At 37.3% G+C, this 25,296-nt stretch overlaps 1 protein-coding gene across 2 annotated transcripts in view; it reads right to left on the reverse strand.

Moving 5' to 3' along the window:
• The window catches only part of PRKN (parkin RBR E3 ubiquitin protein ligase), a 693,755-nt gene that overhangs the window by 462,236 nt on the left and 206,223 nt on the right, over nucleotides 1–25,296 (reverse strand). For both annotated transcript variants that reach the window (XM_042025061.1, XM_042025060.1), the window contains exon 3: nucleotides 10,408–10,648. In XM_042025061.1, coding sequence (XP_041880995.1) covers nucleotides 10,408–10,648 — 241 coding nt within the window. The remainder of the gene's footprint in view (nucleotides 1–10,407; nucleotides 10,649–25,296) is intronic.

Here is a 25,296-nt window from a genome sequence, read left to right on the forward strand (position 1 = left end):
GAGAACTAAAATTTGCTTGGGAAAAGTCCCTGATAATGTTAATCATGACCTTCACCTGGCCATATCTCCAGCACAGGCCTCATTTAAAACACTACTGATGTTTGATTCAGCTACTCCAAAAAAATATTAGTGGAGACTAATTACTAGGGAAAAGTTACAGTAGATAAAAATTCAGTTGCCAAGTGATACACCTTTAAATCAGAAACCAGCTGTTGCCAGCTAGAGTTTTCTTTCAGTAATATATGCCAAGTATTTATTGTGTGACAAAGCTAAAAAGCAAACTGTCCTGAACAAAAGGAGGAGCTGCGGCTCCTGGTGCTTTAGTTGCTCAAGTGAACTTTTGATCTCTTTTACGATTTTGGTTAAACCACCTTCATAGCAAAAAAGGCAATAAAATAGTGCTAGCCAGCACTGAAAACCAGGATGCCAGGGCTTACTATAAAATCCTTGACAAGTTATGCAGCGTTGCAGGAAGCTGAACATCAATGAGTACAGTATATGGTGAACAGGCTCAACTTGGAGCATGATGTCCTTCTGTTCCCCCACGCTGCACCTGAAGACTCCAACTTGATATCTATATGTTTCTTTTTCTCTGTTCCTGTCTTTTGACAGGTAAATGTCAAGACCCACAGAACTGACTGCTGCACCAGCAGGGCATCATGGAAGCTGGAAAGAGACTGATGGTGTTCAGCAAACATGTTGGCTTTCAAGGACCCCTGGGGCACTTCGCTCCAGGATGCAGCTGCCACCTTTGATATTTCAATCTGTGCTTTGCTGAGTGGGAGGATAGTTAAAATAACTACATATATATATCTCTACCACATGGGCTTGCATTTGAAGTGGAAACGTAGTTGTAGATACTCTACTCCAGAAATGCAGAAAACATGACATGTAGATAGACTGTCAAAACTAAATCTGAAGAATTCATCTGCAAATACCAGTTATGGCAGTAGTTGATTGTAACCGCTAATATATTAATAATATATAACTGAAAATATATTATATATTCAGAGAATCTGTCATGTTCTCAAGACCTAAGGCTGAATACTCACGGAGATGCCAACAGTACAGATAGGCTTGTAAGATACAGTTTCAGGAGTATCAGTGCATATAAAGATTAATCTTTTTCTGAACTAGCATTTGAAAATGGTATTTTGAATCTTAAGATTAATAACTGAATAGGAACTTCCAGATCCTGGATACCTCACTAAGAAAACTGTGATCCTGAGACAGCAGTTGCACAAAAAATTGGTGCCACAGCACATGTAATCCAGCTCAGAAATATTCCAGACAGTTTCACTTGCAGGCCACTGTAGGATTCTGTCTCATACGTGAAAGGCAGATCAAGGAAAATATTTTCTTGGTTTATTTTCCTTTCAGTTTGATACAATGTGATCACAAATTCTGTAACCTATCTAGGCCAAACTTTCTGACGCTGCCAACAGATCCCATAGAACACCAACATTTCAGAAATTTGTAGAAAATATTTATCAATTACAATGATAAATGTTACTATATATGCATCTTCTCTTCTGTTCCAACTTAATAAAATCTTCATTGCTGGGCATGATGTAGGCAGTGTTGTTTCATGATCAACATGTAAGGAGGAACAAGGTTTACACAAAAGGTTCAATGTACCTCAGAGTACGAGGACAGAAACCCTGCACTGAAGGGTATTTGGAAATTCACATAAAGCTGATAGAGAATCTCAGCTTCTATGATTAGATAGTCTCTAAAAGAAAGAAAGACGCAAACAAACACAAAGACAAAAAAACAGAGGCACAAAGAATTAATAAAACCAACTGAAATCCCAGCTGTCAGTTCTGTGAAGAGAAGTGTGAATGAACATGAAGGTCACTACCTTGGCACTGCTAACAATGGTCACTCATGTAGTGGTGAAAATGTGAAATTTTCACCAAAATAAAGCTGATGGTAAAATCCTAACGACTTTTGGCACAGCAATGCAGAAGCATGCACTGACTTCAGTTCTGCTTTTCCGTGAATATGAATTAGAACTTCTGAATTAACTGTCCATTTTCCTATAGTGACCACTTAAAAAAACCCCAAAAAAAACCAAACAAAAACCAAAACCAGAGAATCTGTCTTCCCCTGTCAAATACAATGATCTTTTTCTTTCACAGAAGCTCAAATTTAGTCCCACTGAAATTACTTGTATTTATAAGGAGAAAGCAGAGTGTGTTTTGCAAAGCTATTTTTTTACCTTCTATCAACATAATTTCTTAATCTCTTCCACAAAATTACTTTCTGTAGATCAAACATTTTTAATAGATCTGTTCTCCCAATGTCCTTGCTGTGTGCACAGAGCTCCCAATGACATTAATGAATGTTGAGCACATGACTTGAGCACAGACTATGATTCCTGTCATTTCGAGTGCTAAGAGCTCATAACAGAGACCATGTAGTGCAAGCATTAAGCTGCACAGTGGCAGCAACTACTGTTTTTTTAATGAACTTTAGGCATTCTTAGAATGCCATGGGATAAAGCCCTGGAGGAAAGAGTGAAACAAGAAAAATGGTTAATATTCAAGGATCACCTCTTCCAAGATTAGAAGTGATGAATCCTAACACAGAGGAAGTCAGGAGGCTTGCATGGATGAATACAGGATGAATACAGAACTCTTGGACAAACTGAAACACAAAACGGAAGCCTACAGAGGGTGGAAGCAAGGACAGGCAGCCTTGGAGGAATACACAGAGGTTGTCCAAGCAGCCAGGGATCAGGTCAGGACAGCTAAAGTCCTGATAGAATCAACTGTGTTCAGGAAACCAAAGACAACAAGAAAGAACCTATACATAGGTCTGTGATAAAAGGAAGGCTAGGGAAAATGTGGGCCTGCTCAAAAAAGAAATGGGAGAACTGGTTACCCAGGACATGGAGAAGACTGAGGCACTCAGCAACTTTTTTATCTCAGTCTTTACTAGCAAGTGCTCCGGCCAAACCACCCAAGCGGTAGAAGGCAAAGGCACAGATAGGTAGAATGAAGAAACATCCAGGTGGAGCCCAATGACAAGTGGTGTTCCTCAGGGGTCACCTTTGTCGGCGACATGGACAATGGTGCAGTGCTCTGGTGCAGTTGAGACCCTGAAGGGAAGGGATGCCATCCAGAGGGACTTAAGAGGTGGGTCTACACAAACTTCATGAATTTCAACAAGGCCAAGTGTGAAGTCCTGCATGTGGGTCAGGTCTGTCCCAAGCACAAGTACAGGCTGGGCATGGGTTGAGAATGCGTTGAGAACAGGTGTGAGGAGAAGGACTTGGGGCCTTGGTGGATGAGAAGATGACGTGCAGTGTGTGCCCACAGCCCAGAAAGCCAATTGTATCCTGGGCTGCATCAAGAGAACCATGTCTTGCAGGGCAAGGGAGGTGATCCTCCGCCTGTACTTTCATAAGACCCCACGCAGAGTCATGTATCCAGTTCTGGGGTCCCCAACAGAAGGATGTGGATGTGTTGGAGTGCATCCAGAGGTCTGGAGCACCTCTCCTATAAAGACAAGCTGAGAGAGTTTAGGTTGCTCTGCCCAGAGACAGGAAGGCTCTGGGAGCCCTTATAGAAGCACTCCCATACCTAAAGAGGACGGCAAGAAAGCTGGGGAGCGAGTTTTTACAAGGGCACGCAGTGATAGAACAAAGGAGAATGGCTTTAAAATAACAGAGGGTAGATTTAGATAGGATATAAGACAGAAAATCTTTACTATAAGGGTGGTGAGGCACTGGAACAGGTTGCCCAGAGAAGCCGTGGATGCCCCAACCCTGGCAGGTTGGATTGGGCTTTCAGCAACTTGCTCTAGTGAAAGGTGCCCTTGCCCATGGCAGAGGGGTTGAAACTAGATGAGCTTTAAGGTCCCTCCCAACTCAAACCATTCTATGCTTTTATGATTCTTACTTGTGCTTCATAAGTGTCTCTTCCTGTCAAAAAGACATCACCCTAAAACTCTATTATCATGTTTTTACACGTAAGAGATGCTTCCTTAGTGTTACTTTCCTATTTTTCCTAGTAGCATCAGTAATAAATTCATGTCAGCAGTTATTCTAGAAAACATAAAATGCATAGTTTTGTTTAATCAGTACAGAATATTTTCCACCTACATATACCACCTCCAACTGGTGGTACAGAGAGGCAAGTGATGCACTTGCAGAATAAAGTCCATCTGCGTTGTCCCCCATAAACAATCAAAATTCATTGCAAGAACAATGCTCCACTCCACCCCTTGACACAGGGGATTCAGCAAATGCTACTGTTCAATTAACATGGAAGGCCTTTAAAAACAATAAGGCAATTAGACACGTTCATGAGAGGTAATTATGTCATGCAAAGATAAGCATTCCCAGAAGAACTTTAGCCTCTATCAGAAAAAAATATTTTTTACATTTTTCCTCTCAAATTAATTTCACAGACATGCAAGGTGTGATGGTAAAATGTGGGAAAATGGCACCATTCTCATCAGTGTTAAAAGCATAGGATATGAATGAGGTCTCCAGCATGGCACTGGCTGCAATAAATTATCAAGTGTGCGCTCTGTTTTCTGAAATGGGCTCAATTTATCATTTGATTGAAAAGGTTCCATTATGCTAATGTCTTATAAAATCACTTTGTGCTGTTGCTAGAAGGTGAAGAAGGGATATCAATTTTTATATATAGAACTTGGAAGTATTGCAGCAGTGAATTGTCAAGGGTTAACAACCCTAACAGGTGGTAAAATATACATAAGAGAAAACTTCCAAGGACTTAGTAATGACATTTTCATAACCCTACTGGAAGCAAAATAGTTTTCTTAAGCTTAACTCTCTTAAAAGAAATGTTGACAGAATTAGCAACAGTTAATTGCTGGGCTAAAACTCTCCCTCTGTTCTCCAGTTAACCCTTGAATTGACGCTGGAGACTGTTTTTTCCAATGAAGACCAGATTAGAAAATGCCATTACCATTCTTGTCAACTTGCCCAAATAACAGACATGAAGAATAATCGGACAGGGGTACATGGGTGATTATTTGAAAAGGGGAATACTCCTTCTCTAAATGAAACTTTCTATAATAACATTTTTCTTCTTTTGAACTATTGTATACACAACAGGAAGGTATTAGAAGAAGAGAAATAGTTTTAGATAGACAATATGTTTGATCTCGCATAATAGCAGTTCTGTGGTTTTGTGATTTGTATCCAAAACCCCTCTTTTTTGCTGTGCATCAAAAAAAAAATAGAATACTGTTTCAGAAACATTATCCTATTTTTAACAGGAAGCATTTTCCTAGGGGCATGCCTTCCCTACCTCTGAACATAGTCATAGAGCATAATCCATGAAAGTACAACATCAAGAAGGATAATTTAATATATACTGACATTAACAAGCTGCCCAGGGAAGGAGTTGAATCACCACTCCTGGAGGTATTTGAAGTTCAGATCTGGCACTTAAGGACAAAGTTTAGAGGTGGACTTGGTAGTGATGTGTTAACCTTTGGACTCAATGACCTTAAGGTCTCTTCCAACCTAAACAATTCCATGATTCTATGATTGCAATATATTTTAGCAGTTGAAAACAAGTGGAGCTAGAGCACTCTAACCACTCTCTCATTGGATCATCAATAAACACCCTTCTGGATCTCACAGGTTCAAACATGTATTACAGCTCAAAAACTTCTGTCATGCAACATTTACCAAACAGCTTGGGAACTTAAAATTTTTGAAAAATTCTCATTCAGTACCTAGGAAATATTTAGTGCAATTGAGGTAAAATTAAATCCAATGTCTCTTTACACTATGAAAATGTTGTTGTCATACTCGTCTATTAATACACACAGATTTTTAGACCTGAGATGAACATACTTAAAAGATGGTTACTTCTGAAAAACATGTTCTAACATTGTGAAATAGGCATGATGTGTAAGCATTTTGCATTAAGTATGTGAGCAGCTTGACTACCAAACGAACAAAGAAGTGTGTAGTTGCACACATCTTTTTCTCAGGAGGCATCCATGTGACAAAAAGTTGTAAAACAAAACAAAACAAAACAAAATGCATGAGGGACTGCAAACGGGCAGAACATCTTCCAAGTATGGAACACCCATGAAAGGTAGCTGGCAAAACAAAAAACAATGGAAGCAGTGAAGAGCACAAAGGAGATTCAGGACAGGGACAAGTTAAAAAAAAAAATCAAATAAGAAAGGGAAAAATGTAGAGGAAGGAAGACAAGTACTTCAGTTCCAGTTTCTCTTCTAAAAGAGCTCTCAGGCCTGATGAACTCAACTTTTGTGACTACAACACATCAGTGCAATGAAAATGGCATCAGGTTATGGTACTGTACATTGACAACAAATTTAAGATAAAAGGTCTAACAGTGAAAGTCTAACAGTTTAATGTATGTCATGAATGCACAGTGATAACAATTAACAATGTGCAGGACCTAACCACTAGCACAGAGACAGCTGTCCATGCAGAAATTTTGTAAAGATTTGTTTGAACTTTAAAACAGAATTGTACATACAGTAAATTTACACAGTGTGTAATGAAGACAAATGCAGCCTTGCTTTCCAGAAATTATTTGCCAGAATCAAGACTAGTATATTATTTCTGAGTTGGTACTTTATTCTGCATTTCTAAAAAAGGTAAGTTAATACTTTCCCTTTTCTGAGTGTAGATTGATCCTCAAATTAGTTTTGCATTTAATATTTAAAAGTTTGTAAAATAATGTATTATCAAAAATCTGAATCAAATACAGGCTAGATCACAATGTGCTGCATGATGAATTTTCATTTAAATTAAAAGTCATTTAATCCTAATACAAAAGTAAACTGTCATGGCACCAAATCCAAAAATAAATAGTAACCTTACTAGTTACTTGATATGTCTACTGAGAGAATACGTTGGTTGCATATTAAGTAAATTACTGCTTTTTCTTGTAGAGCAATATGAATCTTATTCAAATAGATATCTGTGAAAGAGGACCATCATAAGAATCATGTAACCACCAGGAAATGCTGACTAGTATTTCAAGAAATTCAAGAAAGGTCAGCGTAAGCACTCTGAAAAATTGCTTTTAGAACAAATTTTTGATAATTCTAGGAAAAAGGATCTAATTATTAAATGTAAATTTCACAGAACACTGATTTTCCATCCCCAAACTACTCATTTACAATACCATGGATCTAAGGTATATTTTTTATAATTAATCGACAAATGATTTGTACAGATGCCAAAGGAAAAAAACTTTATACTTATTAGTTTCTTTTGAAAAAAAAATGCAGTTAAACGACACAAGAAAAATTTAGAAATCCTTTATTCTCTTTTAAGGTAATAGTAAATTCTTACATATTTGGATTTGTAACACAGAAAAGCAATAATAGGTCATGGGAAAATAAGTTCATTTTTGTCTCAGTTTTGTCTGGTGCAGTTGCTGAAAGCTTACAGAGCTTCATGTTTCTGAGTGACAATAAAAATATTCTTTCTACACTGGAAGCCATTTTGAATGGATGAGTGCTCATGTTTTGATGGAATTCTCAAAAATGGGTAAGAAATAGCTGCAGTTGTTCTCAACTTGGTACTGGGTAGTAGTACTCAGCCGAACACCACGTACAAATGGGGTGGCAGATGTACACCATAACACTGACCAACCTGGATCTAATTTGAGATTATAAATGCTATGAAACTATGAAATAATTGTATAATACTTCAGGACTTTAGACTACTCATTTTACGTCAAACAGATCTGACATAAAAATTCTTATGCTTTTAGGCTTTTTGAGTAAAAGAATTATAATAAAGTGTAATATCAATTACAGGGCACAGGAATTTTTAACACACAATCATCAGAATACGATCCAAAAACTATTTGTACAATGTCAGCAATTTCCCTGATTAAATTGATATGGGGTTTTTTTTATTCATCAGGGCTTGTCTCAGAAGTATGCACAGTTCTGACTATCCACACCTTAAATTGTGGCTTTCCCTTCTAAGTGTTTTTTACTGTCTCTTTCATGTATCAGACTCTTACATGGAATGGGAACCAGTTCATCTCTTTATGCACCACTAACAATACCGAGGTTTTATATATGTATATAAAATTAGTATTATGCATAAATATATTAGTATTGTGTATAAATACTAATTTGAGGGTCAATCTACACCCAGTTTCATCTGCCTCAACTGATACTTGTATTATTTGGAAAGACAAGAAGTTTTAACATATATTAACTTTTCGTTAAGCATTTCCTAACTAGATGGAAAACAATCAATCCCTCTTTTTGCTAGAATTTACAGCTTGGCACACCTAAGTCAGTATATACCAGTACTTTATTTACTCTTCTGTGAAAAAAACATAGAAAGATAAGGAAACAGAGGTGCCTTGCATGCAAGCATTTGTAAAAGACTACGTAAATAACATCAGAGCTTTTTTTTGTAACTGACCAGATGAACATTGATTTAAAAGTTGAAAATAGAAAACCTAAGTAATGATGACCACATCTAGTTGATTCACAGAAAATAATAAATCAGCTGATAATGAATTAAACTGGGAATTATGTAAGTAACAACATTCACGTCATCTTACACAAAAGAGATTCTGTTGAACTAACTTTTTTATTTCATATTACAGATTTGCTTGACATTAGTAATACATTTTAAAAAGGGAGGGAATGGGATTCTGCAGTCTGACTTCCTGCCTAGGAAAAATATAGTTCCCCCTATTGAACAAAGGGGTGGAGCTGAACAGCCAAAAGGACAAGTTTTCATACTGAGAACCAAACAAGGAAAGAAGTTAAAAGGCCTTTAAAAAGTACTTAATATTAACATCCTTCCACAAGGAACTATCAGTCATTAGAGTGGTTCTTCTTTTTTTTGTCTTCTTATGATAAAAAGCCTTTATAACTTAATCACAGATAAAACTAATCCACATATTTTATCAGTACATTTTTTTCCTCAGTTTTCATTCTGCCATGAAAATACTTGCTGCAATAGAAGACACCTATCAGTTTGTACTTGGCTTCACAGAGTTCATAGTCTGTGGACAACCACGTCACACAACACATTTTAAATGTCCTTACACATGTATAAGCTATTCTGTAAAGTCAAGCACAGATATTAAATCCCTGTACGTATCATGTACAGCAGTGAAAAAATAAATATGTGGTAATGTTTAAAAGCTCACACTTCTGCCTTGCTTCTCAGAGCAAGTCCAGGCTGACACCCTGTCCCTAGTTTACCAGATTTAAATCAGCATGCCCCTCTTATCTCATTACTCATTCAGATTGGGAGATGTGGATCATTAAGCTGGGTACTAATTTGCTCCTAAACTGCACTCATTCATCATTAGTTGGCAGTGAGAGGTTGACCAAGTCAGTTGTGGAATACTTCTGTGACCCTCCCAAGGATTGTATATTTTCTGCATGAGCTACTTAATAAATTCTCTAGAAGTTATTTTAATAGTTTTAGTAGCCATTTTGTTAAGCATGATGATTTCTGTGGTCAGGTTAGTCATAGAGGTATCTCTGTCACATTCACAATTTATCTTCTGTACTCTGGATAGACACGTTTAGTATTACCTTCTGTACTGTGCAAAAAGGGTATTTGTGTACTGTTCTTTCTAAAAAGACATCTCTGATGGACTATTTTGATAAATCACAACAGAATCTGGTATTGCACAGAATGATGTATCTTCCCTGGGGCAACACAAGTCTGTAAAGTCTGTAAAGAGAAGGCTTCTCCGAGAAGATTCATGTAATTGCTAAGAGATTCTTATATTTGCTTCTGACTTGAGCTTCTCTGTCATGAACTATTTTAAATACTATAGCAGAACCCATTTTGCAGTAACTTATGCCTCAGATTATTTTTCACAAAGAAGATATTCTTAGTAATCATTTGGTGGATGAAGAACTACTAATGTCCATAGTATGAATCATCACCATCATGTGTTGTGCCAGCAAAGATTTAATAAATCTTAAATCTATTGTAAATATTTTTTTATAAAACGTAGGGGTATGAAAACATCACAACAGATTGGGAATTAAACATATTTGCAAGGCATAAGCTGCCAAAAATTCTAGTTAAGGAAACTTCTATAACGGAAATTTTACAGACACTATTTTTTGCCTTCTCATAGACCTCTGGGGGTTTTGCCATCTTATAATAATTTGTAAAAATAGTAGCATAATACAAGTTAGAGACAGGAACTACACAAGAAATCACTCATTGTATCTACAAAGCAAAATAATTTTGCTAGAAGACACATCAGATGCTTACCACCTCTTAATATTACTGTATTTTTTGTTTAATAAGTAAAATAAACCATATATTTTAAGGGCTTTTTCCCTGCGGTGTGGAATTAGAACTGTTTGCCCTAAGAAAGAAAAATACACGTTTAGAAATGTATATTGAAAGGTACTAAGTCACTGAATTACCTGATTTTTCAGAGGAAAGTGAAACTATGTTTTTTCCAGGATCCAGAATAACTGCCAGCCCTGCAGAGACTGATGGGAGGATGCTGCTACTGAGATCTATGCGAGTTAGACTCTCAGGTTCTCTTTTCAAGGCTTTCAGAACACCTCCAACACAGTTATCTTCTGTCTCCTCCTTGTTCTGACTGTTTTTCTGTGGATTCTGAACAATATGAACAATGCTCTGCTGGGCCAGGTCACAGTTCTGCAACACAAAACCAAAATCCCAATAAATAATTAATTGTGACATAATGGACAAAATCCTTCTATCTCCAATTTGTTATTTGTTAAACGGTCTCCAAACCATTTTGTGGAGAATTTCAGTGAGCAGTAATGGAGTGTAAAGCAAAGTGACAAGTGTAAATTGCTGGAATTAGGATTACTTGCATTGCCAATCGGGTCACAACACTCACAAGTTCTAAACACTTGACAAAGAAATAGTGGACCAGAGCCAAAAGCTCTAAGTAAGTCAGGTTTATTGGCACAAAGTAAAAAATCTCCAGAGGGAGCACTACTAAATCAAGCACTAAGACTATTCAACACTCAAGAGGCACTTGCACAGATAATGCTAAAACACACTCTTCATGTAGCAATTCAGGGTCAAACTTGATGATCACAGAGAGTTCATGAACAAGGTACTCCAAAATATTTTTATAATCAGAAACAGGAAAGATGATGCTACTGATGAAGACTGATACTTATTTCTTCTCTGCAATGCAATTTTCAGTCTAAATCTGCTTTGAGATGTAGACTCAGTATGAGTTTCCCATTCTTTCTAAAAATGACATTTAACTGTTGACTTTAGATTTAGAGAAAGCCTGTGGAAGACCTCATGACTGTTGTGGTCTTTCATGATAAAACGAAAGAACTGTTAGCCATTTTAGCCCAAAATTAGACCATTTGATGGTCTCACATATACAGAAGCTCCTCCTCCTTTTCAGTCCTCATCAGAGGCGATTCTTAGACAGTCTTTCCGGATCTTGTGTCTTAGAAAATGGCAGGGTAAATAAGGATCTTATGAGAGGTTTAACAATGATAAATCAGGATGTCTTTCACAACTTGTTCATCATTTTCACAATACAGAACAGAAAATCAAAATATTACCTCATAATTAGAAATTACAGAGATTTTAGAAGACATATCATTATTATAGGGGTTTCAAGAAAGACTTGCATGGATCTTTCCACAACACACCTTGCAATAAAAATTGTTCTTTATTAGGTGATACCTTCTGGAAACCCACACCTAATTCTCCAGTATTATGAATGAACCACACACAAACATCAGCCTACATAGAAAGTAGTTAGTCTGTCAAGAAATTATTTTTCTAACTGCAACATCATTAGGTTGGCCATCTCTGCTGTGAAATGTCAAGACAGACTGTTGAATCCATTTGGGAGAAACAGAAAGAGTTCTGAAGCATTTGTCTCTGTATCTAAACAATATTTAAAATTTGTATTTTGTATATGCAATTTTTACATGCACTTTTAATTGCAAAAGATTCCTCCACAGATATTTTAGTGCTCTTTATACCCTCATTCTCCCACTCTCTCTTCTACCACTTTTTCTATTATGGTCTTTTTTCTGTTGAGTGGTTTTTCTTCATTCTCTTACATTATTTCTCAGTACTTCTCCCTCCACACTTTCTTTCTTATGCAATGCAATTTAAAGGACAAGAATCTGGCATTCATTTTTTTTTAATTGAATTTTTAATAACACACTGTCTCCTTAGTGAAGCAGTAATCAGCCAGCAGAGATTTGTCAGAGCAAGGACACTGCAGTCGTAATAGTCAATCAAAGCAGTTATTTCAACCTTAAAATATTATGTTGACATTAAAGGTCTTCTTTTTTTTTTTTATACAACTTGTTGCCCCAGCATTTTAACAAAATCCATTTAAATAGCTCAAAAATTCCATTCATTAACACAATATCCAAAACATGTCTGTCACTCTAAAACTTCTCCAACTAAGAATACTGCATAACATTAAAGAATTTAATAATCTAAAAGAAATTAATAATGAAATTAATAACTAGGCAAATGAAGAGCTCAAAAGTGATTTGCTCAGTTAGAGTGAGAGTTTAAAAAGAGAAATAGGTATATATGTAAAAACTCACAACCTTGGAAACCCCTAATAAACTGCCAATCAATCATATCCTTTTTTAATGATCATCTCTTCTGGCAGTTTTGCTTGCTTAACCAGACCCTGTTCTGCCTTTCATTTTTTTCTCACCATCTACTGTCCTTCTCTATTTGTTTTTTTTTAAAGCTTGGATCAGCTCCTGATTCAGTTCACTGCCTGATGCTGTGCTACAATCACATTGAGGACATAGTGCATATGAGGGAATAAGGACGGAAAGAGCTGCTTAAACAAAACAAAATTCCCCCACAAACCTTTTCAACCACTCTTGCTTGATCTTGGCTGCTGTGCACGTTTATATGCCTAGTTATACCAATTGATCTTTTAAAAGTACAGGTCCTTTTCCAGTTCTTTTTGCAAGCTGGAAGCTATGGGGTTAGCTTAGAAACAAAGGGAGGGCTGACAAAAAAGAACTCCATCTTACCTACTATTCTCTCTTCAGCAATATCAACAATTACATGCTTCAGAAAAAGTTGTGAAATGTGCACTTTGGGCAATTCCATAGATTGCCTCAGCTGGTTAGAGCATGGTGCTAATAATGCCAAGGTTGTGGGTTTGATCCCTGCATGGGCCATTCTCTGCAGAGTTGGACTCTGATCTTTGTGGGTCTCCTCCAACTCAGAATATTCTGTGATTCTGTATATGACCATAGCAATAGTTTATTTTGGTATTTCACTTAATAAAAATTTAAAAGGACAGATGGACATGTATCTTAGCTTTCTTCCATCTCTTTATCTAAAACAAAAACAAACTCTGAAAGATTGAACATCACTACTGATGATAACAGTATCGATAACAGTCTCAGGAAAGCTTAATTAGCAGATCTCAGGATAACTTTTCAAAGAGAGCAGGTAGGAGAAGGAAACAACATCCTTTGATTTGTACCCTGTATAGATTTCATATGGAAGTCACTGAGCAATAACAAACATGGAATCCCAAAGCACCAGCTTTGTAACATTTTTCTGACCACATTTGAATTGAATTTGGCTTGTGTTTAAAGGAGGAAACTAATCCTCAACCTTTGTAAGAAAAGTGATAAAACAGTACAAGAAGAAAATAAAAAAGAGTTGTGATCATATCTTAATTGTGGAGAGATCTGGATGGGAATATCACCAAGCATTTCCCAGAACTTGGGTGATTAATGCTTTATAGCAAATTACATTTCATGGACAATAGATGGGCTAAGTCTGCAGCTTTTTCTTTGAGAAAAGAGGTAGAATTCTAACTATTTCTTTGAGTGCTTGGGTTTTGCCTTAGGTTACTATTGTAAGATACAACTGTTTATGTCAATGTCACTTTTATTTTCTTCATGTATTTGTTTTACGCCTCAAGAAACATTCTTTTGAGAACATCTATTATTAATGATTCTAGAGATATTGTCTGTCTTATGTGTTGATCCAAATTAATGCCTGTGTTCCATATTCCAATGGGAAATACTGCAAGTGTATGTAAAGTAGATTATGAAGTATCTTCCTTCACTAGAGCAAAGGGAACTGAGAAGATCCAAAAATTATAAAACCCAGTAATAAGGACTAGTTCTTTAGAGAAAATGGGTTTTGGCCAACTTGGGAAAATGAATTCATAGCAGAGGAAATGAAAATAAAAATTTTTTTCATTCAAGCCTTTTTTCTTTTTTTCCTGATTTCTCAAGTTGAATTTCACAAGGTTGAATCAGCACATCCTGAATGAACAACAAAATATCCTTTGGTGCTGAGAGCTGTGGGCTAACTAGAAGGTCAGCTGGGAAGACTAAAATAAATTATGAAGAAGGAAAAGATGATTGTGTTTAAGTTACTCTGAAATCCTCTTGTTAGGCTCTGGGGAGACCTCATTGCAGCCTTTCAGTACCTGAAGGAACTTTTTACATGGGCAGCTAGTGACAGGCCAACGGGAACACTTTTAAACAAAAAGATTAGATGTCAGGAAAAAATTCATTACTGAAAGGGTGGTGAGGCACTGGCACAGGTTGCCCAGAGAAGCTGTGGATGCCCCATCCCTGGAAGTGTTCAAGGCCAGGCTGGATGGGGCCACCTCATCTAGTGGGTGGCATCCCTGTCCATAGTGAGGGGGTGGGAACTAGATAATCTTTATTGTCTCTTCCAACCCAAACCATTCAGTGGTTCTGACAGGTTTCTGTTTGAGATTTTCTTGACAACACATTTATAAATTTCCATTTCCTGCTAACCATGAGTTGGGAGTTTTGAGGTGTTGAGGTATTTTCTTATTGCATATCAATCACAAAGAGCAATTCTTCACACTCCCCTACATATGATTCAGTTTGAACTTCCAACTTTTATGTTAGCTGGAGACTCACACCTTTACTCCGCTGGGGCCTCTTGTGGATACAATAACAGCGGAATTGTCTAACTGCTGTGTATTTAGATCAAGCAGATAATAGACCGCCTGATGCCATTCCCTAAGAGATTCACACAAGCCCAATTCTCAATAAAAGGTATTTTCTATGAATGATCAACAGAAACCAAAAAGTTGGCTTTCCAATTTGTTTTCTTTTTCCTTAACTGTGCTGCATTTCAGCATCAGATGGAAAAATAAAGGGGACACTTTTGTTTCATTAATTTGAAGAATGAATTAAATAAAACTGTTTTCCAGAAAGTGCATAGCACAGCATATCTCTTCAAACCAATAGGACCCATGTAAAAGCGCAGATGACACACCAATTTTATGGGGGAAATTTTTTTTCATGGATAATGTAGAGACATTAGAGATGACCTTCTAAACAGGCAAATAAACATATTAAGTTCCCAGAAGAGAGAGGAAAAAAAAGCTCACCAAGTCTTACTCTACTGTTGCTGTAACCCTTTCACAAGATCAGAGTCCAGGTCTCAAAAGCAGCAGAAACAGAAAGGAAATCAAGGGGAAGTGCAACGGTGTTTCATCCCCTGATCACAGTGAATGCAAAAAAGCAAGAAGAAGAAAGCAACAGCATGATAGTACACTTTATTACATAGGAAGATAAAGCTGGTTTATTAATGAAAGTAGAGACTACCTAAAATAAAAAAATACAGAGATAGTAATATTCTGTTGAATATGGTTGGTTTAAGAAATGTTGGTTTAAGAAATCAGAAGCAAGATTTGCCAGAAGACTTAACCTGTTTTATTTGAGCAGCTAATATAGAAAGAAAAATCAGCTTCTGGGCTCAGAGAATCTTACGCAGGTCATAGCAAGGAGAAACCTGAAGGGAAAATTAAGCACTGTTAAAATAATGAAGCAAATCAGCACTCTGATCTGATATCACCATCCATTTTTCTGAATACTGTCTGCTCAGTGGCAGTGAACTAAATATTGCACCACATGGGGCAAGGGAAAAAAGCCAGTGCACCATCAGGCCTAAATTACATGGACCACTTAGCAGTTAGATTCCAGCAACCAGAAACTACTTGCTATTTTATGATGCTATGGAATACATCTATATTTGATTTCAGTTCACCTTTTCAACATTTTCAGAGTTATACATTACTGTTCTCGTTTAGAATTCAGAATATTGTAGGTGCTAAGCAACACCTAGAAATAGAAGGAAAAGTAGATGTGTTATTGAAAGCACCACACATTCAAAGAAATGTGATGAAAAGGCAGAAAACCCTTCACTTAGCAGAATATTTGTACCCTAATTTTTATAAACTTTTCCTATTCAGTTCTTATAGTAGTTTAACTACTGGCACTGCCGAAGAAATAGAAAAATGAACAATATAAAAAATGTGATATGAAAAAGGATTCATTGCCTTCTATGTCCAAAACCTAGTATCATTTTAAGGACTACTATTAGAGTCAAGTCCTTTTTCACACGGAGTCACCTGGAAAACACAAGAGGTAATGAGTACAAGTAAATCCTGGGGAGACTCCAGTTGGAACACAGGAAGAAAATTTTTCACAATGAGAACAGTCATTGGAATAATCTCCCCAGCGTATTGGAGAATTTCACAACATTGGACACTTTTAAGAACATCCTGCTGGGCCATCTTGTCTAGACCATGTTTTTGCCGAGAACGATTGGACCAGATGATCCTTGAGGTCCCTTCCAAACTGATAGCAGACAAATGAAGTTTAGTGGGAGCCAGGAAAGGCTCCTGAGTAACAAGTCAGGGCCGCTCTATATAACCTCCCTTTGATAAACATTCATGTTCTACCAAGTTGTCACAATCCTGATTATGTTTGCCAATTGGGAATTCAGGATTACAGCAACCAGTAAGCATAGCAGTCATACTGATATATATTACTATATATTTTCTCTTCCTGTAACACTGAACTTTCTGAAGACGCCTATAAAGACTCTGTCCCATAGGTAAGTGCCAGGTGAGAGGAATAAACTCCATCTACAATTTGTAAGGAAGGATAACCCTAAAATTCCTGAGATATTTGCCTAAAACCATAAATCTTACTGTTGCTTTGAATTTCCATGTGGAACATGCTTGCTACTTAGCTTCTAACAAGTACTTTTTATGTAATGCTACACAAAAAGAGTTAACTCAGACACATTCAAATTTAGATTCTATTATTTTTTAGCAAAGAGAACAGTGGACGTTGAACAAGAGGAAATAAGTACATACTATGTGATTTACTACAGTTCCTTCAGCCAATGGTCCCTCTGTGTAGCAAGAAGCCCAGACTAGCATTTACAAAAATAAAATCCCCTGATTTACAGCCAAACACAATAGTTCATGTATTACAAAGGTTCTGCTCTGAATGATACTCTTTAAAGAGAAGTAAAAGACTTAGGATTTTATACTGACTAGTCCCTTAATGAGTTAATAATTTGCTGGAAATGGAAATGTATTCCAACTAAGTCAGAATTCCCCCTCTTCCTGCACTTAAAAATCACTTCACGCTTCATTTCCATCTTTTTCACATTACAACACAAAAATTTAATGTTAATTTCTAGCTCAGTGGAGGGAATGCAGAGTTAATGCTCAGTTAGGAATTTTGCAGGGTTATTACTTTTTGTACACAATCTAAGACCTTAGCAATGCTATATACATATTTCTAAATGGCATTACTAGTACAACGACACCATTAATATGATAACTTTTCTTGAATGTAGATCTTTTAGCACAAATTCCCGAAAGATATATTAACCCTTATAACAAATAAAAATGTTTTATTGGCAGCACGAGACAGTTTGCAACATAAAAATACCTGCTTAGATTATTGTTATTCCCTTCAAAACTCTGCATAACAATCTGCAAAAGACACAGAAGGCAGCAGAACTTTTTAATATTATGTTTACAAAGCTATTTGTATCTCCACAGTGACATTAAGAACATATCGTACAGATATAAAACGGAAGAGAAATAGTCAAATGAACACTAAATTCATAGAAAACTTTTCTCAGTAAATGAACAACCTTTTCCTTCTTGTAATTTCATATATTTTGCACAAAAAAGCAACCTATAAACCTGCCATTTATTATAATGCCTGTATAGAAAGCAACAGGACAATGAAAAGCTTATAATGCTACATTAAAAAAGAATTTAAGTTCTCATGACCATTTGCTTGCCTCCTAAACACAGTTGAGTGCACCTCATTGTTATTCCATCTTCCACACTGAACTACCTGATAGAATTTATACTCTCTAAACATGTTATCTCCAGCAGTAAACATAAAAAAGAAAGCTTATTATTTACCAGGTATGGATTGTATTTTCCATTGCTCTAATTTCTTCTCAAGCCACAATGAAACAGAACAAGTAACAAGTGTATTCTGTAAAATGCTTGAATGAATTACATTTGGGCACATTTTGGTCTGGGTTAAATGGTAATAAAAGGTACTGTGCTCAGAAAAGGTCTAACAAGCGAGCACTGCTCACAGTCTGCAGAGTGCAGCATGCCCTCAGGACTGTGGACTGTATGTTATTTGACTAATGTGAGATCTAATTTTTATTTCCTCTTCCCTTAAATTCTTCTTTGGGAAGATTTATCTCAGCATGGCAGACACTGCCAATCTGCTCACACTTCTCTGTCTTCACTTAAGGCATACATTAAGCATTAGTGAGTATGTGAGGAACAGGCATAAAAGTGGCCTCACACTGACACCTAATAAGTGTCAGAACATTACTGAGACATAAATTCTATTTGAAAAACTGGAGAGTCACTTACTAGGCAGAACTCTGAAAATATTTTAAAGACTTCAGTAGTCTCTCATGCTGATGGGGCACTATGGTGGCAGCTACAGAGCTGCAGAAAGGAATTTGGAAAATTCCCTTCTCCAAAGATCTCTGAAAGAATTCCTATGTATAGTAAATACTCCACTGTAGAAAGCAAATTTTTCCTGTGAATTTATTGTCTACTGCATCAAAAGTTTAATAGCTATAAATATTTATTCCAATTACTTCAACTAGTCATTCACAGATGCCTTTTTCATGCTTTATGGCCAGCACCTGGTATACATCCCCACCAAAAAGCACTTTGGTCTTCTACTTGTCCCAGTTCATGCATCTATATATCAGTTTGAGCAGCTGCTATGAGAACAGCTGTAAATAAAACCTAGTGAGCACCCTATGTGGCCCTACCTGGGAACTTAACTCCCTAGTATCAATATGGACAAGAGATCAAATCTTTTCCAGAGCTTTCCCGGATTTTACCTGAAGACTTGCTCTTAAACTAGCAGTTTCCGTGACGGGTAAAAATGGTCTTAGATTTGATATTTGGGCTATGCCTACCAAAATATTCCAGCAGGATAATGCTGGAAAATCTATGCAGTGCAATATTATGCAGCACACCTACATATCCAATTGGACTTTAAGGTAGAAGAAGCTGCTTTGCCAGAGGTATAGCCAGGTATGTTACAAAAGAGACAGTTTATAGATTCTTCCAATCCCTAATGGGAGATCCATGCCATATCAGAAAACACTCTTACAATTAATCCCTATGCCCAGTACATGTGGGCATAGTTTGTCACCTCATTTATTCCCACCCCATATGAAATCATGTCTTATTTTAAAAGGGAGAACACTCATGTTGTGGTTTGACCCAGCTAAACACCCACAGCCACTCCCTCAATTCTCTTGCACCCACCCTACCCCTCAATGGGGTGGGGGAGAGAATTGGGAAAAAAAGTAAAATTTGTGGCTTGAGATAAAGACAGTTTACTAGGACAGAAAAGAAAGGGGAAAAAACCCCAAAAACAGTAAGTCAAGGGATACACAACACAACTGCTCACCACCCACCAACGGATGCAGCTCAGCTCCTGAGCAGCAGCCCTTGGCCGGCTTTCCCCGTTGTTCATATACTGATAGACATAAGAGGCCATATAGTGGGGAATATCCCTTTGGTCAGTTGGGGTCAGCTCTCCTGGTTGCATCTCTTCACTTCTTCTGCCCCCACAGCCTGCTTGCTGCTGGGGTGGGGTGAGAAGCTTTAAAGCCCTTGCCTCTGTATAAACACTGCTTAGTAAGAACTAAAATATCAGTGTGTTAACGTTATTCTCATCCTAAATCCAAAACACAGCACTGTACCAGCTACTGGGAAGAAAATTAACTCTATTCTGGCTGAAACCACAATATCACGCTAATACAAACAAGGTGAATGCTATGAAAATACAAGATAAATAATTAAAAATTGATATTCATATGAAAAGATCTTTTTCATGCCTTTAAGTAATGTGTTATTTTTCAAAAAAATGTCTAGCATAAATGGAAATCATGACTATAAATAAATCCAGACCAATTCTGCTAAAAAATGAATGTATATATGAAACATGCCATTATAAAAGGGAGGTGAGAACACCTTGTTGAGTTACAGATGAAAGATGTTTTTGAACATCATAACAAGAGAATTATGACCCATAAAAAAGATAAAGAAAACTGCTTTAACTTTTACCCATAGCTGGGAAAAAATGTTCAGTTTCCCCTGAGGCAATTCAATTCTAAGATAGAAATCTTTAGTGATACAGCATCAAACTACGATAGAGAGGTTCAGTACTTGCATTTAGTTAGAAAAGCATAGATTATTAAGACAAGCAGGTTCCTGAAAATGATTTTGAAGATTTTTGTATCATGGCATTCTCTCTTCTGCATACATTCAGTTTACAACATGTCATATGCTTTTCATAGGCATGTCACATATAAGTTCAAACTCTTTGCTAAAAAATCTGGAATATTAAGATCTTTCCATGTGAATGAGAAATTGTGTAATTTGGATTCAGATCAAGATTCACATTCTGAAAACACATGCAGGAAGATGTCTATGAGCAGCATTCATGGAGAGAAAAGAAGTGCTGTAAAATTGAGAAGCGCCAAGGTTTCAAAAATTTGAAGTTTTACAGAGATGTAGATTTCTCAAAAGTCTGTCAGGCTTGTCTGAGTAAACAAGCAAGAAACCAACCTAATTTGCACTACCAAGTACTGCAGACCAAAAGAAGTAGCTCTCCACAGCAAAATGGTTTGTGTCAAGGACCAGAAATCCACACTATAAAGCTTGGGGGCTAAGGTTTTGGAGATGCTTGCGGACATTTTGAGTTTAGACTACCTTTAATCTTGGCTCTCTTTTGCAACTCTAATATGTGAAGTTCTGAAACACATCTCCCTGTTTAGTTTCAATCAAAAGGCATCTACTTTATTTGCTCTGATAATGCCCCATCATTCAAGCCACAGCACGGTAAATGGGGATGATTGGGAGATCCATTTCAAAAGCTGACTCCTGTTTCAAACTAAGACACTAGTCCAAACACACAAAAGTTTTCTGATACTGAGCTCTCATCAAAGGCATCAGCAGATACATTTCAGATTATCTGATGGGTGTGCTACTACTGATTAAAGGTAATAGCTTTATTAAAATAGCCACAAGTGTTGTCTAGTTACATACTTTTGTGCAGTGATTTGCTGGAAGTTACGCTTACCTACGTTTACAGAGAGTAAAGGAAACACATAAAGTACCATGGAATGACTAAAAGAAGATCAGCAATTGTATGCTGTCCTCTCTTCAAAACGAAACCACTTCTGTTTAAAAGATTAGTTGACCATTTTTTTCCTACAGCGTGGAGATTCAGCAGGTTTTACAACTGTTAACTTTCTACTGGTGTATCAGGTAAAACCACCACAGTGATTTCCCCAGAGAATCAGACCTGGTTCGCTTGGCTAGCTCCACTAAAAATCAATTTTAAAAATCTATTATTTTAAAAACAAATGTCTTGTTAACAGTTGCGCCAAGAAAGCGTATAACCTCCTGTGAACTTTCCTTAGCAATGGGAATTAAGCTCTGTAAGCCTGGACTTGTAAATCATCTCTGTCTTAAAGATGAACAAGCAGTACAGTACAGACACATTTTAAAGCCAGGAAACAGGTAATTCAGCCACACAATAAAGGCAAGAAAAAAAATCCAAGACAAAGCCAACGACTGTCACAGTTCAGTAAGAGAAAACAGAGAGACTACCAGCACAGCTTCTAGCTCTTTGTGGCAGGAATTGTCATGTCACACAACAAGCATCATCCCTTTTAGCACACTTTTTATCAGAGTGGATGCATACTCCAACGGACAAGATGCTCCCCTTATCCTCACAGCACCTCTTTGTGTTAATTATTGTTTTATGGTGTGAGAACATTTTCTGACTTCAGCCAGGGACCAGCTTTAACAGTCCTGCAATTCTCACTTTACTGAGAAGTAAAAGGTGATGCTCATCTTATCTCTCTGAAAGGATCAACACTGTAATTTGTAGTACAGATGCTAAAAATTAATCTCCCTAAAGCTCTTTGATCTTGTCCAGCCTCAGCTTAGGTCCCTCAAAAAGGGACTGAGAACATTCATGCCAATGACAAAACACAGTCCTGTTTCTTTTTTTCACTTTCTTTTGTTTTCATCTTCTTTGCCTTGAATGAGAAAAGCTCTGAAATTAATTCAATGACAAGCACGTGTGTCTTTAGAGGCACACAGTTGAGAGTGATGTGGAGCTTATATTTGCATGCTTTTATCAGTGTCCACTTGAATGATGCTAAACTTGGATGGCTGCAATTAACAGGATATAAAACTGAAACCCTTACAAGTATAGCATAAATTATCCTTTCTTCAAATAAGCTACCACTGGAATTGAAAACACAAAAGATGCAAGGGAAACAGTGATGGGCTGTTTTGAGTGGATATGGAGGGCCACAGATCTGGGAGCTTCCCTGTTTTTCTACCAAGTGAAGGAATTTTCCTTATTCAAGGCTGGTATACTTCTGTAAGTTAAACACAAGGGAGAGCAGCTAGAAATGTGCAAATTTCCATACATTATTTCTTTTTCTATATCTAAAATGTTTGGAAATATGTATTTTTTAAATTCAAGTAGGGGACTCAAATTGATTTTGCTTGGGTTCTAGTCACAGTTCTTCAGAGCATCCAGGGCTTTCATGCCTTTAGGTAAATTTCAACCAGTAAGAGTTCCTTTACTCTTACTTTTTCTTTTACCTCTTTCACTTGTCCTGTGACTGAGAAGAGGAGGGAGAAACAAACTGGGCCAAAGTTTGCAATGTTATCTGCAAATAATTAAGATCCTTGCTCAGGCTTTGGTGCTGGTTGTCACAAGGCACTGCCAGTTCAATATTGCTTTCTAGATATGGAGGGATGGGGCTTTCACACAAAACAAGCAAGATGAGAGATTCCTTTGCTGGGCTCAAGCTTCATCTCTTCAGATTTTAGCACTGTTTTAGTTGCTTCTGGAGATGCAGCACCCAAGCTGTGCATTCAAGTTCCAGCAAGCTACACACTCACACCCATGAATACAAGCAGCCTCAGGGCACTCGTTGTTGCTATTTGTCACCTTTAAAGGTACAGCCACAAGGCAGTCATAAAAATTGTGGAATTTTGCACCATAAAGCTTCGTATATAAAACCCAAAAGTCCTGAAAAATGATACAGGTTCTACTGGAGGAGTTAAGCGATCTTAAAGATGGGAGTGCTACACTTGTAAATCTCTGCTGTCATTTTCTGACAGCAATGCTAAATGACACCCCCCGCCCCCTCCCCCCCCCCCCCCTGGAACCAGGGGGAAAAAAAAGGAGCAAACAAAGAAGAAATTAATAAAAGGTATATTTTCCAAATCATGTACTAAATCCCAAAAAAAATTCCATTCAGTGTTTGTATTAATCATAATACATCAGTGTTTTAGGAGCTGTGGTGCCACAGAGACCTTGTGGAAGGAGCAATCTTCTGCCGGCCTCTGGCACCCAGGATGTGTGCAGAACAAAAACGCACAGAGAGCAGGCACAGCTTGGCTTAGGACAAACATCAATGCACCACTTATGTGGACACCATAGATATACCCACAAAGACAAAATGATGCAATTCACTACTAAAAGCTGTCTTGTCATTATTAAAAGAAAAAGGAAAAGCTAATTTTAATCTGTGCTCTACAAGTTGCACAAATCAGTGACTGATAGAGATGAAAACATAGTTATACATATTTAAGTTACACTTGAAGGTTTCTCTAAATGAACATATGCAAATGTTGAAGCCCAGGGGCAGCTCTTTCATTCGCTCAGGACATTTACTTAGTTTTCCAAGCTAATATTTAATCTAGTATTCAGTAAAACATCGTTAATTACTTTCATAAATTCCTAACATCCTGTGAGATGTCTTTTCCCTCTGAGCTGCAAAACAGAATCTTCAAATGCCTCCCTCAATGAAGTGCAACAACTTTCACTCTACAGTCCTTTTAATTGTAAGAAAAGATAATTTTTAGTTTTTATCTTATTACTTAATGGTGATCTTTGTAGTTTTGAGGAACACTAAAATGTTATATTTTGGTAGGAAGAATTTTGGGACAGCAAGGAATAGGAGGATGTAGTGGTTTGGTCCAAAATACTCATTACTGTTTATCTGCTGTGAGATAAGAATTAGGAGAAATGCAAAACAGGCACCAAACTTGAAAGAATATAAAGAAGTTTATTAACAGACCTAAAAGAAGAAGGAAAAAAAATTATACCACCTTCAGAACTCTCCTCCTCCCCCCACCTTCCTCCCTTCTCCCACTGACAATGTGAAAAGACAACCCTTAAGATGTTCAGTATGTTTACCACTTCCATAATAACCTTGTTCAGTCCATTTAGAAAGAGAAGTCTCTTCTTGCTCATGCTATGAAAACATTATCACAACGAGACAGCCGCCCACTTCCAAATATTGTTCAGTCCATTTAGGAAGAGGAGTCTCTCTGCCTGCGTGTGAGTCCTTTCCCCCGACTTGCAGCTTTTCCCGCAACTGCCTTCGAGGGTCCACTCTTGAAGTTTTTTGGGGTACAATTTTAAGGTTGAGCCGTTCAGAAACAAAAACAGAGGCCCTTCTCCTTCCCTGGGAGCAAAGGGTCTTCATCATCTTCATCTTTAGGACTATCTCTGGGAGCATCTCTACGGACTGAGGTTTTCTCCTTTCCCGTTCGGAGCAAAAGTCCTCATCTGGTTCATCTCTACGGACTGAGGTTTTCTCCTTTCCCGTTTGGAGCAAAAGTCCTCATCTGGTTCATCTCTCCCTGTCCAAACTTCTCATGAAATTACAGCTGCGTCAGCATCTGCCTATCTCAGCGCAGGTGCTTTTGCTCACGAGTTGAACACTCCACCCCCCATATCTTCATGAAATTACAACAGGATACTCTGATATATCATAGCTTCACAACAGAATTTCAGCTTTAAGCATCTCCTCTCTCTCTTCCCTCAGGTTTTCAGCTCTTCACAGCAATAAAAGGGTTAATCTCACCTCGGCCTTGCAGCTTTGCAGCTGGAATGTTGAATTTTTCT

This window comes from Corvus kubaryi, unplaced genomic scaffold (assembly GCF_017639235.1).
Source record: "Corvus kubaryi isolate FWS band 111438036 unplaced genomic scaffold, C.kubaryi_AGA036_p1.0 37266, whole genome shotgun sequence".
Lineage (NCBI taxonomy): Eukaryota > Metazoa > Chordata > Aves > Passeriformes > Corvidae > Corvus > Corvus kubaryi.